Source organism: Antedon mediterranea, chromosome 11 (genome assembly GCF_964355755.1).
Source record: "Antedon mediterranea chromosome 11, ecAntMedi1.1, whole genome shotgun sequence".
NCBI lineage: Eukaryota > Metazoa > Echinodermata > Crinoidea > Comatulida > Antedonidae > Antedon > Antedon mediterranea.
The window spans coordinates 12,564,267-12,582,998 of record NC_092680.1 but is presented as its reverse complement, the minus strand read 5'-3'; the positions used below and the strand labels follow the sequence as shown (position 1 = coordinate 12,582,998).

General features: G+C 31.5%; 1 protein-coding gene across 1 annotated transcript in view; it reads right to left on the bottom strand.

Moving 5' to 3' along the window:
* The window catches only part of LOC140062277 (serine/threonine-protein kinase RIO1-like), a 40,457-nt gene that overhangs the window by 13,232 nt on the left and 8,493 nt on the right, over positions 1 to 18,732 (bottom strand). The window contains exons 2-3 of the mRNA XM_072108421.1: positions 9,179 to 9,216; positions 4,272 to 4,361 (exon numbers count right to left, since the gene is read on the bottom strand). Of these exons, the coding sequence (XP_071964522.1) occupies positions 4,272 to 4,361; positions 9,179 to 9,216 (128 nt within the window). The remainder of the gene's footprint in view (positions 1 to 4,271; positions 4,362 to 9,178; positions 9,217 to 18,732) is intronic.

Below are 18,732 nucleotides of genomic sequence, written 5' to 3'. Positions count from 1 at the left end.
ACATCATTGTAGGTCAAATGGTCATTGAACATTTAAAGAAATGCAATTTCGTCCAAATTTAACATTAATAAAGTTTCAATATTTAACGCAAAAATACACCAAATCTAAATTTTTTTTAAAACCTATAAAAACAATGGACAAGAAATTGAAGTTAAAGATTAAAAACAAATAAACATGTGTAATAATATTAGGAATTGTGACCGTAATAGTAATTTGTAATTATTAAAAATTATGGGGTAAGGGGTAACATTTTTGGTAATAACTTTGAATTTAGTCTACATATTTTGCATTTCTAGGAACCAATAAGTAGTATATAAACTGTTTAATTGCTATATATTAAAAAATTATCAAAATGTTATTACCAATAGATTTATGTGATTTTTAACTTATTAAACCTATAGGAAAAAATTCACCGTTTAGTATTGTTATGGGGTACGAAATAACAAAATGCATGACTTTTTGGAAGCTATACATTATTTGATTTATTATTAATTAAAATAAATGAAATTTAAATATGAGGATATTAAATAAACATATCCAGCTTCTGTGTTGTAAATTGTTTTTTATAATTTACATTCTAAACATTCAATTGTCTATAGTAATCATAGAAATTGTTTAGATTACCAATTATATCTTTTATTTGTAACTGATAAGATATTCTAAGGTTATAATTGTTCATCTGGTTTGCAAATGCAAATGAGATAGTTTTTTCTAAACAAAACTGTTATGGTATTGTAATATTACAGGACAATTACATTTTACTTCATCTTGATTTAAAGAAAACAGTTAGTTTATTCAAACTCATTAATATGTCAATTTTTTAGATTTCCATATTAGCTGCAGTTCCACATCTTCCACATACGTTTGAAAGAACTGAGTATCTCTATGTTTTCATATCGCAGTTTAAAGTATGTTCCATGTATCTTGGCATGGTCGAAGGTGGTTGTAAGTTTTCCCCATTTTGATCAAGGTTACCATTAATATCTATTAACCAATGTTTTAACCAAGAACACTGGTGCAGCATGTTACGGTCTTCAGTTTCTTTGTATTTTCTGGACTCCTGGAAAGGACCCAAAATATTGTGTCGAGAGAGACATTGACATGGAAATTAACAATTATATTGGAGGATAACTCTGACACAACCACCTAAAGTTAGGTGAGAAGGTCCAGTCAATACAATTTAGACAGGAAGGAAAAATCTTATCTGGTACATCTTCATACTTTACATTTTCCTCATTGCTCACAGACGCCACTGAGCCAAATAGTGTTTCTATCCATTGTTGGATGCCCTTCACATCTCTAGAGAATACAGACTGAAGACTATAACGTGCTGTACCAGTGTACTTGGTTCTAGTATTTTCGTCAGCTTTTTCATAACATTTTAAAAGATATTAACGGTAGCGTTGATCAAAATCGGGAAACTTGCAAAGTATCACATTCCAAAATGTCAAGGAACATTGCACAAGATCATACTTCAGTTTGCGATAACAAAATCATGTCTTTTAAAGATTTCTATATATACCCAGTTGTTTTAAATGATGTAGGCTTTACTGGAATTTGACGATGTAATATAATAGAATTAATTTTCGAGAAAGTGTGAATTGCTAAACTGCAGCTGATATGCAGATCTGAAACATTTACATATTGTTACGGAGTTCATTTTTGTAAACCAAGATACAGGAAAATGTCAGATGAACATTTATAGAAAAAGAATATCTTTTAAATACTGTACAAATTTAATTGGTAGGCCCTAGTGTCATTTTTAAAATTACTATATAAGTCGATTAATTGATTTAAAGTACAATCTGTAAAATAATAACAATTTATACAGTATAGCCTAAAAACAGTAGCGAGCCGTAGGATGTATTTAAAAAATAACCAAATACCCTATCTAAAGTAGTGGAGCTGTAGCTTGGTGGTTAACATGCTTGCCTTCCAATCCCAAGTTCCGTGGTTCAATCCTGACCTAGTGCCAGGCTTGTAACTCACGACTCTTTCAACTCCACTCCTTAAGCCTTAAGTGAGACTTAGTTTATAATCACGATAAATTATAAAATAGTTTATCCACCCTGTAATTTCACGATGAAATATATGTTTTTATAAAACTCCTATCCTCATATTAAAACAAAATCATTAATTTTTTTTTCAATAATTTATACCCTCCAACAAGTCATGCATAATGTGTGCATTGTGTACCCCACAACAACACTAAATACTAAAATTTTGTCTACAGGCTTTAAATAAAACTACACAACCACTATTATTTGAGATCAAAATGTTGCATAATTTTTGAATATAACAATTTTTGATTAAACAGTTTATACAGTACCCTACTTATTGTTACCAAGAAATGCAAAATATGTTCAATAAATTCAAAGTTATTAGCGAAAATGTTATCCCTTACCCCATAATTTTTAAGGATTACAAATTACTAATACGGTCAAAATTCTTCATATTGTTAGGGCCTATACATGTTTATTTGTGTTTAATCTTTAACTTTAATTTGTATTTGTACATTGTCTTTATAGGTTTAAAAAAAAACACCAGTTTGTAATAGATTTGTTGTATTTTTGTGTTTAAAATTGAAACTTTATTAATGTTAAATTTGGACGAAATTGTATTTTTTGTTAATGTTCAATGATCCTTTGACCTACAATGATGTCAATATGTTACGTTTTATTTTTTCAACATGAATATAACAATTAGGCAACCTACACAGTACATTATTAATACAAAAAAATGCAAATTTGATCACTAAATACAAAGTTATTAGAAAAAATGTTGCCCCTTACCCTATAATTGTTAATAACAAATTATTAGTAACGGACAAAATTTCTTCATAAATTCATAGAATATTTGTTTGTTTAATTTCAATTTTCTTATTCATTGTGTCTATATGTTTAGGAAAACATCAACATAAGATCTTTTGTAAGTTTGTGTTTAAAATTGAAATGTATAAGTTAATTTAGAAAAAATTGCATTTTTTATTGAAGGTCATTGACCTTTTGACCTAAAGACGTCAATAGATGCTGGATTCATTTAAAAAAAATATATTACAATAATGAAATCCATACACTACATAATGATAACATGAAAATGTAAATCTGTTCACTAAATCTTAAGTTATTTGCAAAAACGTTACCCCCTACCCCATAATTGTCACAAATTACTAATGACGAACAAGTTTCTTTATAATGCACAGCATATTCAATTTAGAAAAAATGTTAAATTCAATTTTCTTATTTATTGTGTCTATAGGTTTAAGAAAACATTAGTTTGCATAAGATTTCCTGTTTTTTGTGTTTAAAATTGAAATTTATAAGCTAATTTAGAAGAAATTGCATTTTTTATTAAAGGTCAGTGACCTTTTGACCTCTAAAGATGTCAACAAATGCGGGATTCATTTTTAAAAAGTATATTACAATTAGGCAATCTATACACTACATATTGATAGCAAGAAAATGCAAATCTGTTAACTAAATTGTAAGTTATTCGCAAAAATGTTACCCCCTACCCCATAATTGTAAACGATTACAAATTACTAAAAACAACAAATTTCTTCATAATACACAGCATATTCATATTTTGTTAATCTTTAACTTCAATTTTCTTGTTTATTGGGTCTATATGTTCATGAAAACTTCAGTTTGCATAACATCTATTGTATTTTTTTTGTTAAAAACTGAAAGTTATACGTTAATATTAGACAAAAAATCATTTTTTATTAAAGTTCAATGACCTTCTGACCTCTAATGGCGTCAATAATTGTTGGATTTTCTTAGAAAAATATATTACACTTAAGCTGTCTATACAATACATATTGATACCAAGAAAATGCAAATCTGTTCATTAAATCCTGAGTTATTAGCAAAAGTGTTACCCCCTACCCCAAAATTTTGTGGTGCATATTTTCCGTAGGCGGTGTTATATAATCCTCAAAAATGACTATTAAGCTGTACAATTGGCATTGCTATCATGGATTTCTGAAAAGTAGACATATTAAGCTTTCCAAAAATGTATGGTAGCATTTGCCACCAATTTGATACCGAAAAAATGTCTGGCCCATGGACTATCAGTATACAACGCTTATGACACGATGATTTTGAATTCAAAAGAAATGAAATTACTCATGCATTCCGATCTGTGACATTTCACTTTGTAACAAAAGTTTTGGTTAATTAATTTTAACAACTTTCAACACTAATTTACGGTAAGCATACTTCCAGGTTTGAACATAGTGAGACAAAAACTGAAAACAATTTATGACTTACCAGCAGTCTGTCCCTGCCACTGCCACATATCGTCATCATCTTCACTGTCAAAGGGCTCTTCCTCCGCATCACTTACATTTAAGTCATTCACTGAATTAATTAGCAAATAAAGTGTTTTTTTACAACTGAACGGTACAAAAATAAACATATGCTTCTGAATGAAGAATAACAAACCTTTTAGTACTGTTATATAAACATATTCTCAGTTCCTTGTCATTTGGTTGAAGGATATTGGGTCACATGTTATTCAATAAATTTTCTATGCACCATCAATAGTGCATTGTTTAGACAAGTTCTATTTCCTCTGAAATATGATGTAAGAAGCATTTTTGGGTAGAAGCTGGGATCCACTTGATTTAGGATATTTCGACCTCGCTGATTACGAATATGGCGGATCCCAAGCGAAATTCGGCCATCTAAGCCCTTAATTTGCATAATTAAAAATGGCGGCCATTTTTTATAATTACCCTATATCTCGAGAACCACTAGTCACAGATAATTAATTTTGGTGTCAAAATGTTTTAAATATATGTTTTTATATTCACTTCAATGACACATTTTCTCAAAAAATGGATGCAAGTCTTATTTCTGACATTTTGACCTTTGACCTTGATTTATCGTATCTCAGTAACCAATAATCGGAGAGACACGAAATAGGGCTCAAATTGTTCAGAAACTATACATTCTTATTTATTATAATGAAATGTTTTTACAAAAAATGGCCGATTCTACAACTATTGACCTTTGAACTATTAGTCAAATATAATAATATAATAATAATATAACTTTGAAAATTGTGGTCTTATGAATTTTTTTTTCTTTTTAAATTGTTTAAAACATGTGTGTTTCTATTCAGTCTAATGGCACATTTTGTACAAGAATGGCCGATAGTATGGTTATTGACCTTTAAACTACAGCATAGGCCTACTGTATACCGTACTGAATATAATATAATTGCATAACTATGAAATTATTTATACACAATTCATTCATTTATCTTTTTATTTCGGAATATCATGGTAACATAGGTTATTGAATTATCAACGATTAGAGGTGCCCCATTTAAGGTAATATGTGGAACACCTTTGAGGTTGCAGACTTTCGGGCAAAATAGCAAGCATTTGGATTTGGTTTCATTAAAAGTAATATCATGGTCACTAGCAAAACCTTCACAGAGTCCAATTAGGCTTTGTAAGCCAGTCACTGACGGAGCCAAAAGGACCAAGTCACCGGCAAAGCTTAGGCAATTCAGTTTAAGACTGTTAATTTCACAACCTTCTTTTGACTTAGTCAGTTCAACAGTTAACGGATCAGTGTACACATTGTAAAGTAGAGGGAACATAACGCCTCCCTGGCGAACCCCATTACGAACATTGAAAGAATCGGAAACGGAACTTCCCCACCTGACAACAAATTCCTGATTCCTATACCATGACATCAGTATCTTAACTACAGGTGAAGGAGTATCAAATATGATGTGTTATGATTTATATAGATTAAAAAAAAAAAATTGAACACGCAAGTTACATTTGTTGAAATTTGAAATTTGAAATTACCTGCCATCAATATGATGGAGTATGATTATAGATTTTTAAAAATGTGAACATGTCAGCTACATTTGGAAATTACCTGCCATCAATATGATGGATTATGATTAAAGATTTAAAAAAGAATTTGAACACATAAGCTACATTTGAAAATTACCTGCCATCAATATGATGGATTATGATTATAGATTTTAAAAAGAATTTGAACACGTCAGCTACATTTGGAAATTTGGAAATTACCTGCCATCAATATGATGGATTATGATTGTATAGAACCTGCCATCAATATGATGGATTATGATTATAGAATTAAAAAATAATTTGAACACGTCAGCTACATTTGGAAATTTGTAAATTACCTGCCATCAATATGATGGATTATGATTGTAGGCCTATAGGTTTGAAAGAAAAGTGAACACGTAAGCTACATTTGGAATGAACATGTTAAGGGCTTCAGTTTTGATCATTCATGCAAAGGTTTCCGTCATCTTTAGCGTTGTTACAGTAGCATAAAGCTGTACATGGTAGTTTTGAATTTTTGCACCTACATCTATATGGTTATGCATCGTGTCTTGCATCCACAATAAATCATCTAAAACGAAGTAGTAGGAATAGCTTCATTTTTCAGAAGCACTGGTTGAAGTTTACCATTAGATAGCTCCCCCCCAAAATCTGTTGGTGATGGCAAATGCTGGATTGGCGATACAGCTTTTTTCAATACGAGTGCTTGGAAGTGTGCTCTTTTTATATGCTGGTGCACTGCATCGCTTGTTGGAGGTAATGGCTCTGGTTTTTTTTTTTTTAACATGGCATGCCTAACTTAAAACTGTCGATAAAGGACACCACCAGACAAAGATGAACCAAAACACAGAGACCAATTCGTCGAATTATAGAAAGTGGTGAAATACCGCTGCCAAATTGCTGGTCAAACTTTTTGGCATTACAAGATAATAATGCAGATCTGACACGATTTCTATCAGAGGAGTTGATTCGTCAAGCTCCTATAGACAAAGAAATTGTCACAGCTGGTGGATTTATGAAAGAATCAGTTGTTAAATCATCAAAAGTCTACACGAATACGTTGTCTCTGGTAGCAGACCATGAAGAATCGGACACGAGACTTGTCATGCTGCCAATGTCCGATACGACACAGTTGTAGTTGCTTCTAGGGATACAGACGTACTAGTGATTCTAGTGTCTCACTACCAAAGCATGGTATCCAAATGGATGATGACAGGGACATCCAAAAAAAGAAAGTATCTATAAAAGATATTTTTCAAGCCTTGCCCGAGGGTTCTACAAAAGCACTGATTCCATTCCACACTATTAGTGGATGCCATACTACTCATATCCAGGGAAGAGTTAAATTACATTAATACATACATACATATAGTAATTTAACTCTTCACTGCTCATATCTAAGTGGTCACTCAAAGGCATCGGCATGGGAAGTATTAAAAAAAAAGTATGAACTAATTAAAGACCTGGGAGAAAACCTGTCAGTGACCAAGTTATTATGAAATCGGAAAGATTCATTTGCTACGTTTACGGTGTTGGTCAAGTTAAAAGTACCAATGAAGTTAGGCTTTTAAAAAAACCCAGAGGCATTACCTCCAACAAGCGATGCAGTGCACCAACATATAAAAAGAGCACACTTCCAAGCACTCGTATGGAAAAAAGCTATATCGCCAATCCAGCATTTGCCATCACCAACATATTGGTTGGGAGCTATCTAATGGTAAACTTCAACCAGTGCTTCTGAAAAATGAAGCTATTCCTACTGCTTCGTTAGAGATGATTTATTGTGGATGCAAGACACGATGCATAACCAATAGATAGGTGCAAGAAGTCAAAACTACCATGTACAGCTTTATGCCGCTGTAACAACGCTAAAGATGACGGAAACCTTTGCATGAATGATCTTAACTGATGCCCTTAACATGTTCATTCCAAATGTAGCTTACGTGTTCACATTTTCTTTTAAATCTATACAATCATAATCCATCATATTGATGGCAGGTAATTTTCAAATGTAGCTTACGTGTTCAAATTCTTTTTTAAATCTATAATCATAATCCATCATATTGATGGCAGGTACTATACAATCATAATCCATCATATTGATGGCGGGTAATTTCCAAATGTAGCTGAGACGTGTTCAAATTCTTTTTTAAATCTATAATCATAATCCATCATATTGATGGCAGGTAATTTTCAAATGTAGCTTACGTGTTCAAATTCTTTTTTAAATCTATAATCATAATCCATTATATTGATGGCAGGTAATTTCCAAATGTAGCTGACATGTTCACATTTTAGAAAATCTATAATCATACTCCATCATATTGATGGCAGGTAATTTCAAATTTCAACAAATGTAACTTGCGTATTCAAATTTTTTTTTAAATCTATATAAATCATAACACATCATATTTGATGGCAGTGAATTTTATAATTTTACTAATTATTATTGTGTATAAATAATTTCATAGTTATGCAATTATATTATATTTAGTATACAGTAGGCCTATGCTGTAGTTAAAAGGTCAATAACCATACTATCGGCCATTCTTTTACAAAATATGCAATTAGACTGGATAGAAACACACATGTTTTAAACAATTTAAAAAGAAACAAAAATTCATAAGACCACAATTTTCAAAGTTATATTATTATTATATTATTATATTTGACTAATAGTTCAAAGGTCAATAGTTGTAGAATCGGCCATTTTTTGTAAAAACATTTCATTATAATAAATATGAATGTATAGTTTCTGAACAATTTGAGCCCTATTTCGTGTCTCTCCGATTATTGGTTACTGAGATACGATAAATCAAGGTCAAAGGTCAAAATGTCAGAAATAAGACTTGCATCAATTTTTTGAGAAAATGTGTCATTAAAGTGAATATAAAAACATATATTTAAAACATTTTGACACCAAAATTAATTATCTGTGACTAGTGGTTCTCGAGATATAGGGTAATTATAAAAAATGGCCGCCATTTTTAATTATGCAAATTAAGGGCTTAGATGGCCGAATTTCGCTTGGGATCCGCCATATTCGTAATCAGCGAGGTCGAAATATCCTAAATCAAGTGGATCCCAGCTTCTACCCAAAAATGCTTCTTGATTCGTTTTCTAGGCCGTTTTTTGAGAAATGGAACCTGACTATGTTATGCAAGAGCAAATTTGTATGCATATCATCAATTTTCCAACTCTTCAATCAAATGACAAAAATTTAAATTTATAGTTATACAGTATTATTTATAATATGAGAATAATGAATGTTTTTATATTTGACTCATAAACATTTATTATTTGTATCCAAATTTAAAATTTATTTACTTATTTATTTACCCTGATCATTAAGTTGATTTTCCTTCAATGGTATCACACTAAAAATAAAATAATATAAACAGATAAATTAACATTCATAAACAATTCTTTACGAGTTGATTTTTCTTCAATTAACGGTATCACACTAAAATAACATATTTTATACCTCAATGCCTCTAGACTAGAATGGATTAGATCCACTTTGGCCACAGACAATTTCGGCCACAGACAATAATACGACAATAGCTATTGAACGCCCATAGTGCCGTTGGTGGGGAAACAATGACGCGACAGCAGCATAATACAGTAATATCGATTTCATTGTGTATTTACCTCTTTGCTTTTTGTTTTTACACAGGAAAACAACACGGAACAACTCAACACGGACAAACTACAAATGTTGCAATTAATAATCACTATACAGTGAATTTGAAATGAAAATACCAATTACATATTTGAGGGCTATTTATATTTTATTATAATTATACAAGAATAAACTAGGAGTTACGTAAATGATACTAAAGTTTATGATAAATATAATGTGTCGGGGTAAATGATACTACCCGCTGGAAAAAAGTTCGACAGTTTCGACACAAACGCGCTACCGCGTCGAAGTCTTTTTGTAGATTAGGGAAATCACCAAATATATGTTGCCAGGAAGCTCCGATACAGGCACACTTCACACCCGATAAGAGCTGATAAGTTGTTTATCTCCCTTCGAATTGTTGGGTGTGTTATGTTTTGATTGACAGATTTTCATTTACAAGACTTAAACATAGTTATTTTCCATCAATTGTGCCCCCTATATTTGTTTAACAACGAAAATTATAGGCTACGCAAATATTATCAGGCTATCTTTTAAGCCTCCTTAGGCCCACGACGTTAGGCTTGGAAGAAAACTTAATCAGGGCTAGGCCTAGCTAGGTCTGTGTGTATTATAAACCTGGCCATGGCCTAAGAATAAGACTAGATTTTAGCTATTTAAATGTTTTTAGTTCAAAATAGTTAATTTAATAATGGAAAAAAGCAGTATTTTACTGGTATTGGTAAGCACTGTTAAGCAGATTCGTTAGCAAAACGATGACAGTTCGATGTCGCCACGGCCGATGTCGCCACGGCGGCGGTGGCCAGAGTGCAGTCAGTAGTGTAGTCTACGAATACGAACGTATCGACGCGTGGTGGCTGTAACATAGGCGCGCCTACAGTACCCCGAAAATGAGTACAATTTTTAATGTAACCGCACACTGAAACAGCCTTAATAAAATTTTATTTTGTGTATTCCATACTACACATTTCGATAACAAACGCATACAAAATTAGCTCCTTCCATATTATTGTTATACCTCCCTGCCAGTAAAGTTTAAGATAAATAATATAAATCCAAAGGCAAATTACTGAAAAAATGACAATGCTGTGGGTATCAGTGGCTGGATCTCAATTTATATGTATGTATACAGCAAAGTGTAATTTGTCTAAGTGATAAGAAACGTTAATGATATAATAAACGTTATAGGCCTATATATAGTAACTTGTAATCCATGCATTAATATGTAACATTCCTTAATGAAAAATAAATATATAAATATAAGAAACGAATTTAAATTAGTACTTAGGCCTATACTTATTTAATGTGTACAAATAATTTTGTATGTCTAAAGAAAGGAATTAGAAAGAATTACGCAAGTGATAATGAAACTTTAATGATATAAACGTTATTGATTGTAAACAGTTCAGTTCAATTCAGTTCAATAATACATTTATTTAAGATGGTCACAATATATAACAAACAATATTACAATAAACAATAATAAACAATTAATATAAGACCATCTTAGGGATCAAAATTAGAAGTAGAACTTGTCTAACATTGACCCCTAAAATAATAATAATAATTCAAACAAAAATAAGAACGGAACGATATAAATATACAAATACAACGCATACAATTAAATAAATTATACAGTGCGCAACATATTTAGTAGGTTTGGTAACAAGATAAATAAAGGGTTTTTATATGCTTTCTAAATGAATTTACAGTATATAAATGATTTATGGCAGTTGAATCTAGACTATTCCAATACGTTGGTCCTAAATAAGTAATAAAAAACTGGCTTTTTCTAAGTTTAACAAATGGAACATACAATTTATGTGGATTTCTTATGTTATAGGTATGATCTAATAAACGATTTGAAAATAACATTGAAACAGACTTTGGTAGTAAACCAGTAACATATTCAAACATAAAAGAAGTAACTTGAAGTTTATGAAGGTCATATATTTGAAGGATAATCAGCTGCCCATATAATATTGCAATAAAGTAAATGTGGTAATATAAGCGAATTATACAAAGAAAGTAAAATGTGTTGAGGAAAAAAATATTTTATCTGGTTTATAACACCAATGCATTTAGACATTTTGATTGAAATATTTTTCTGATGACCGGTCCAATTTAAGTTTTCATTAATTAAAATTACAAGAAATAAAGTTTCACTTTTTCGGTCCAGATTTTTACCATTTAGAACAACTTGAATGTTTTTGTTACTTAATTTATGCCTGTTTCGATGGGAGTGAAATATAATAAAATTTGTTTTTGAAGTATTAATCAATAATTTATTAGAAGAGAACCAATTTTCAATCTTATTTAATTCTAAATTAAAGGTATTTACTAATAAATCAATATTTTTGTTTGAATAAAATAAAGTTGTATCATCGGCAAAGGAAACAATATTCAGTGTATCACTAACAAAGGTTATGTCATTTACGTAAATAAGAAATAATAAGGGTCCAAGGACCGACCCCTGTGGTACACCACATGGAACGTTCTTTGCCGATGATTTACAGTTACCAATCTGTACATATTGTTTACGATTACTAAGACAACTAATAAACCATTTTAACGAAACACCTCTAATGCCATAACGTAACAGTTTTGAAAGTAAAATATCATGATTAACAACATCAAAAGCTTTGGATAGATCAAGAAAAGTGCTTAACAAAAATTCTTTATTTTCAAATGCATTATTAATTGAATGTACTAGATGGTACGCTTGCTTCGCTCGCGTACCATCTAGGTCGTGCCCACAGATGGTTCTCGAATACACAGTAATTTCAGGGTAAAAAATCTGGCGATTTCAAATGCACGTACCGCAGCACTATAATACATTGTCGTTTACAGAAACGAATAAGTAGACACAATGATTTATGTAGTCAAACAAAATTAGCACCCTGGGAATTACTTCCGAAAGAGAAACTTACCACAAAATGAGTCCAAATTGTTTATTCATTTAAAGAAACCCAATTAGGGTTGAGGGATGGGAAAGAGGATAGGTACAAAGAAGAACAATTTTTAAATATATTCTTTATCCACGTCAGTAACGAAATTTTGTTTTCATTTTTCATAGGCCTATAAATAATATACCACTAACGGTGACTAAATATAGTAAAACATTTGCGATTTAATACTTTGTTAAAACTGTCACTGTCATAGTCGATTGAAATAGTAAAGTACATGTAACGATACACCACTACGACGTTTATATTTTTTGTAATTATTAATTAATGCAAACGTTGAGAAGCAACTGTCAGTAATAAAGTTTATTTGTATATTACGTGTGTATATATCTAACAGTAGAGCCTACCCATAATCACAGTAATAAAGTTTATTTGTATATATTTTTTTACATCTAACAGTATTCACAGTAAGAAATGTTTGTATTCAAAAATGGTTAATAGGTATTTGCAGTACTGTATTGTCAAAGTATTGCAAGTTTATTCTCCAAGGGCTCATAAATTTACCTACTTGTGTTAAACCAAACTGGCAGACTGAGAGATTGGAATGTTCCATTCATCGCAAATCAATACATTTGTAAAAACGTAAATTAAATCTATCAAAATAGTATTTTTTAAAGAAAATCGGCCTGTCTTCAACATTATGATGCTGTACTCGAGCAGTTCAACCGGTTTTCAGCTATTAAAAACAATTATCGTAGGAGGAGATAGGAAAATGCGAAGCGTCCTCGTATTATTGTGTGCGGGTATTTTTCAAGTTGGACATCCATTAGACAGTGTATACCACGATCGGAAAACACCCCTATTTGGGGCAAATCTTTGAACCTAAATTCGTTTTAATCGTCAATAACTAATTATCTAACTCAATTTAATTAGTAAACAGGGTTACATCAGGTGGTTAAAATCAGTACCGAAAGTACGAACCAACTTTATATACCATCGAGTAAAAATTCTAGAAGTAAGGCGCGATTTACCGAATTTTGCCCTTACGTAAATTTATATATAGATAAGTTCAAGCATAGCGTGACAGGTAGAGTGTTTTTTACGAAAACCATATTGATGATTATTTAGGATGTTATGTTTAGTTAAATATGTATAAAGACGAGTATGCATTAATTTTTCTATTATTTTTTGAGAGAATGGAGAGAACGGAAATCGGTCTATAATTGTTAAGTAAGTTTGCATTTCCCTTTTTAAAAACTGGGACCACTTTAGCTAATTTTATATGATCAGGTACGATTCCTGTAGTAAAAGATAAATTGATAACATAAGTAATAGACAAGTTCTATTTCCTCTGAAATATGGTGTAAGAAGCATTTTTGGGTAGAAGCTGGGATCCACTTGATTTAGGATATTTCGACCTCGCTGATTACGAATATGGCGGATCCCAAGCGAAATTCGGCCATCTAAGCCCTTAATTTGCATAATTAAAAATGGCGGCCATTTTTTATAATTACCCTATATCTCGAGAACCACTAGTCACAGATAATTAATTTTGGTCTCAAAATGTTTTAAATATATGTTTTTATATTCACTTTAATGACACATTTTCTCAAAAAATAGATGCAAGTCTTATTTCTGACATTTTGACCTTTGACCTTGATTTATCGTATCTCAGTAACCAATAATCGGAGAGACACGAAGTAGGGCTCAAATTGTTCAGAAACTATACATTCATATTTATTATAATGAAATGTTTTACAAAAAATGGCCGATTCTACAACTATTGACCTTTGAACTATTAGTCAAATATGATAATATAACTTTGAAAATTGTGGTCTTTTGAATTTTTTTTTCTTTTTAAATTGTTTAAAACATGTGTGTTTCTATCCAGTCTAATGGCACATTTTGTACAAGAATGGCCGATAGTATGGTTATTGACCTTTAAACTATAGCATAGGCCTACTGTATACTAAATATAATATAATTGCATAACTATGAAATTATTTATACACAATTAAATAATTAGTAAAATTATAAAATTCCCTGCCATCAAATATTATGTGTTATGATTTATATAGATTTAAAAAAAATTTGAACACGCAAGTTACATTTGTTGAAATTTGAAATTTGAAATTACCTGCCATCAATATGATGGAGTATGATTATAGATTTTGTTAAATGTGAACATGTCAGCTACATTTGGAAATTACCTGCCATCAATATGATGGATTATGATAATAGATTTAAAAAAGAATTTGAACATGTCAGCTACATTTGGAAATTACCTGCCATCAATATGATGGATTATGATTATAGACTTAAAAAAGAATTTGAACACGTAAGCTACATTTGAAAATTACCTGCCATCAATATGATGGATTATGATTATAGATTTAAAAAAGAATTTGAACACATCAGCTACATTTGGAAATTTGGAAATTACCTGCCATCAATATGATGGATTATGATTGTATAGTAGGCCTACCTGCCATCAATATGATGGATTATGATTATAGATTTAAAAAAGAATTTGAACACGTACTAAGCTACATTTGAAAATTACCTGCCATCAATATGATGGATTATGATTGTATAGATTTAAAAGAAAATGTGAACACATAAGCTACATTTGGAATGAACATGTTAAGGGCATCAGTTTAAGATCATTCATGCAAAGGTTTCCGTCATCTTTAGCGTTGTTACAGCGGCATAAAGCTGTACATGGTAGTTTTGACTTCTTGCACCTACATCTATTGGTTATGCATCGTGTCTTGCATCCACAATAAATCATCTCTAACGAAGCAGTAGGAATAGCTTAATTTTTCATAAGCACTGGTTGAAGTTTACCATTAGATAGCTCCCACCCAAAATCTGTTGGTGATGGCAAAATGCTGGATTGGCGATACAGCTTTTTTCCAGACGAGTGCTTGGAAGTGTGCTCTTTTTATATGTTGGTGCACTGCATCGCTTGTTGGAGGTAATGCCTCGGGGTTTTTTTTTTTTAACATGGCATGCCTAACTTAAAACTGTCGATAAAGGGTACCACTAGACAAAGATGAACCAAAACACAGAGACCAATTCGTCGAATTATAGAAAGTGGTGAAATACCGCTGCCAAATTGCTGGTCAAACTTTTTGGCATTACAAGATAATAAAGCAGATCTGGCACGATTTCTATCAGAGGAGTTGATTCGTCAAGCTCCTATAGACAAAGAAATTGTCACAGCTGGTGGATTTATGAAAGAATTAGTTGTTAAATCATCAAAAGTCTACACGAATACGTTGTCTCTGGTCGCAGATCATGAAGAATCGGACACGAGACTTGTCATGCTGCCAATGTCCGATACGACACAGTTGTAGTTGCTTCTAGGGATACAGACGTACTATTGATTCTAGTGTCTCACTACCAAAGAATGGTATCCAAATGGATGATGACAGGGACATCCAAAAAAAAGAAAGTATCTATAAAACACATTTTTGAAGCCTTGCCCGAGGGTTATGCAAAAGCACTGATTCCATTCCACACTATTAGTGGATGCGATACTATCTCATATCCAGGGAAGAGTTAAATTACATTAATACATACATACAGTAATTTAACTCTTCCCTGTTCATATCTAAGTGGTCACTCAAAGGCATCGGCATGGGAAGTATTCAAAAAAATTATGAACTAATTAAAGACCTGGGAGAAAACCTATCAGTGACCAAGTTATTATGAAATCGGAAAGATTCATTTGCTACGTTTACGGTGTTTGTCAAGTTAAAAGTACCAATGAAGTTAGGCTTTAAAAAAACAAACAAAACCAGAGGCATTACCTCCAACAAGCGATGCAGTGCACCAACATATAAAAAGAGCACACTCCCAAGCACTCGTATGGTGGAAAAAAGCTGTATCGCCAATCCAGCATTTGCCATCACCAACAGATTTTGGGTGGGAGCTATCTAATGGTAAACTTCAACCAGTGCTTCTGAAAAATGAAGCTATTCCTACTGCTTCGTTAGAGATGATTTATTGTGGATGCAAGACAATAGATGTAGGTGCAAGAAGTCAAAACTACCATGTACAGCTTTATGCCGCTGTAACAACGCTAAAGATGACGGAAACCTTTGCATGAATTATCTTAAACTGATGCCCTTAACATGTTCATTCCAAATGTAGCTTACGTGTTCACATTTTCTTTTAAATCTATACAATCATAATCCATCATATTGATGGCAGGTAATTTTCAAATGTAGCTTAGTACGTGTTCAAATTCTTTTTTAAATCTATAATCATAATCCATCATATTGATGGCAGGTAGGCCTCTATACAATCATAATCCATCATATTGATGGCAGGTAATTTCCAAATTTCCAAATGTAGCTGATGTGTTCAAATTCTATTTTAAATCTATAATCATAATCCATCATATTGATGGCAGGTAATTTTCAAATGTAGCTTACGTGTTCAAATTCTTTTTTAAATCTATAATCATAATCCATCATATTGATGGCAGGTAATTTCCAAATGTAGCTGACATGTTCACATTTAAAAAAATCTATAATCATACTCCATCATATTGATGGCAGGTAATTTCAAATTTCAAATTTCAACAAATGTAACTTGCGGGTTCAAATTTTTTTTTAAATCTATATAAATCATAACACATAATATTTGATGGCAGTGAATTTTATAATTTTACTAATTATTGTGTATAAATAATTTCATAGTTATGCAATTATATTATATTTAGTATACAGTAGGCCTATGCTATAGTTTAAAGGTCAATAACCATACTATCGGCCATTCTTGTACAAAATGTGCCATTAAACTGGATAGAAACACACATGTTTTAAACAATTTAAAAAGAAAAAAAAATTCATAAGACCACAATTTTCAAAGTTATATTATTATATTTGACTAATAGTTCAAAGGTCAATAGTTGTAGAATCGGCCATTTTTTGTAAAAACATTTCATTATAATAAATATGAATGTATAGTTTCTGAACAATTTGAGCCCTATTTCGTGTCTCTCCGATTATTGGTTACTGAGATACGATAAATCAAGGTCAAAGGTCAAAATGTCAGAAATAAGACTTGCATCCATTTTTTGAGAAAATGTGTCATTAAAGTGAATATAAAAACATATATTTAAAACATTTTGAGACCAAAATTAATTATCTGTGACTAGTGGTTCTCGAGATATAAGGTAATTATAAAAAATGGCCGCCATTTTTAATTATGCAAATTAAGGGCTAAGATGGCCGAATTTCGCTTGGGATCCGCCATATTCGTAATCAGCGAGGTCAAAATATCCTAAATCAAGTGGATCCCAGCTTCTACCCAAAAATGCTTCTTGATTCGTTTTCTAGGCCGTTTTTTGAGAAATGGAACCTGTCTATAAAAGGAATTAAAATAAAAGGAGTAACTTTTTTAAGAACAGAAGGTGTAAGGGAGTCAAAGCTTTTGATGTTGTGAATCATGATATTTTACTTTCAAAACTGTTACGTTATGGCATTAGAGGTGTTTCGTTAAAATGGTTTATTAGTTATCTTAGTAATCGTAAACAATATGTACAGATTGGTAACTGTAAATCATCGGCAAAGAACGTTCCATGTGGTGTACCACAGGGGTCGGTCCTTGGACCCTTATTATTTCTTATAAACGAATTAGTACCTATAAGGCCTATAATATATAATTTATTAACAAGATTCATTCGATTGGTATTGTAAATAAAATTTAATAGTTAATTATATAAATAGTAAATAAAATAATCGTTATTTACTACTACTATTACGGTATAACAAAAAAGAAATGAGGAATTACTAAAGTTATAATTAAATTAATTAAATTGCCAATGAGAGTAAGGTTTAAGATAGATATAAGAAACGAATGGGAATGTAGGCATATACGTATTTAATGTGCGGGATTTCAAATGTAAATTTGTAGGCCCAAGAAACGAAGAATTATTAAAGTGATAATAATGTGGTTCGAAAATGTTTAATAAAACAAATTAAATTAATTGTTTGTTTTTCGTCTTTGTTTAAGAGGGCATTGTGCAAATCAAATCAAGACGCTAAAAAAAACCAATACACAGATTCCTCAAAGACGATGCGTACCGACGCCTTTTCGGAGATAAAACAATGCAGCTCTTGTTAATAGAAAGTAGCGTACGCGTGCCTTTGCGTGTACATTTTAACCGCGATGACAACTATAAAATGAACCAAAAATATTAGTAAAACACCACTTTTAATTTTTTGATCTACCGAACAACATGAACGAATGCTTAGAATGTCATCAACTTGAAATTCAACGCCAAGAGGCAATATTTTGCGAAGAATGCGAACGCTGGCAGCACAGGACGT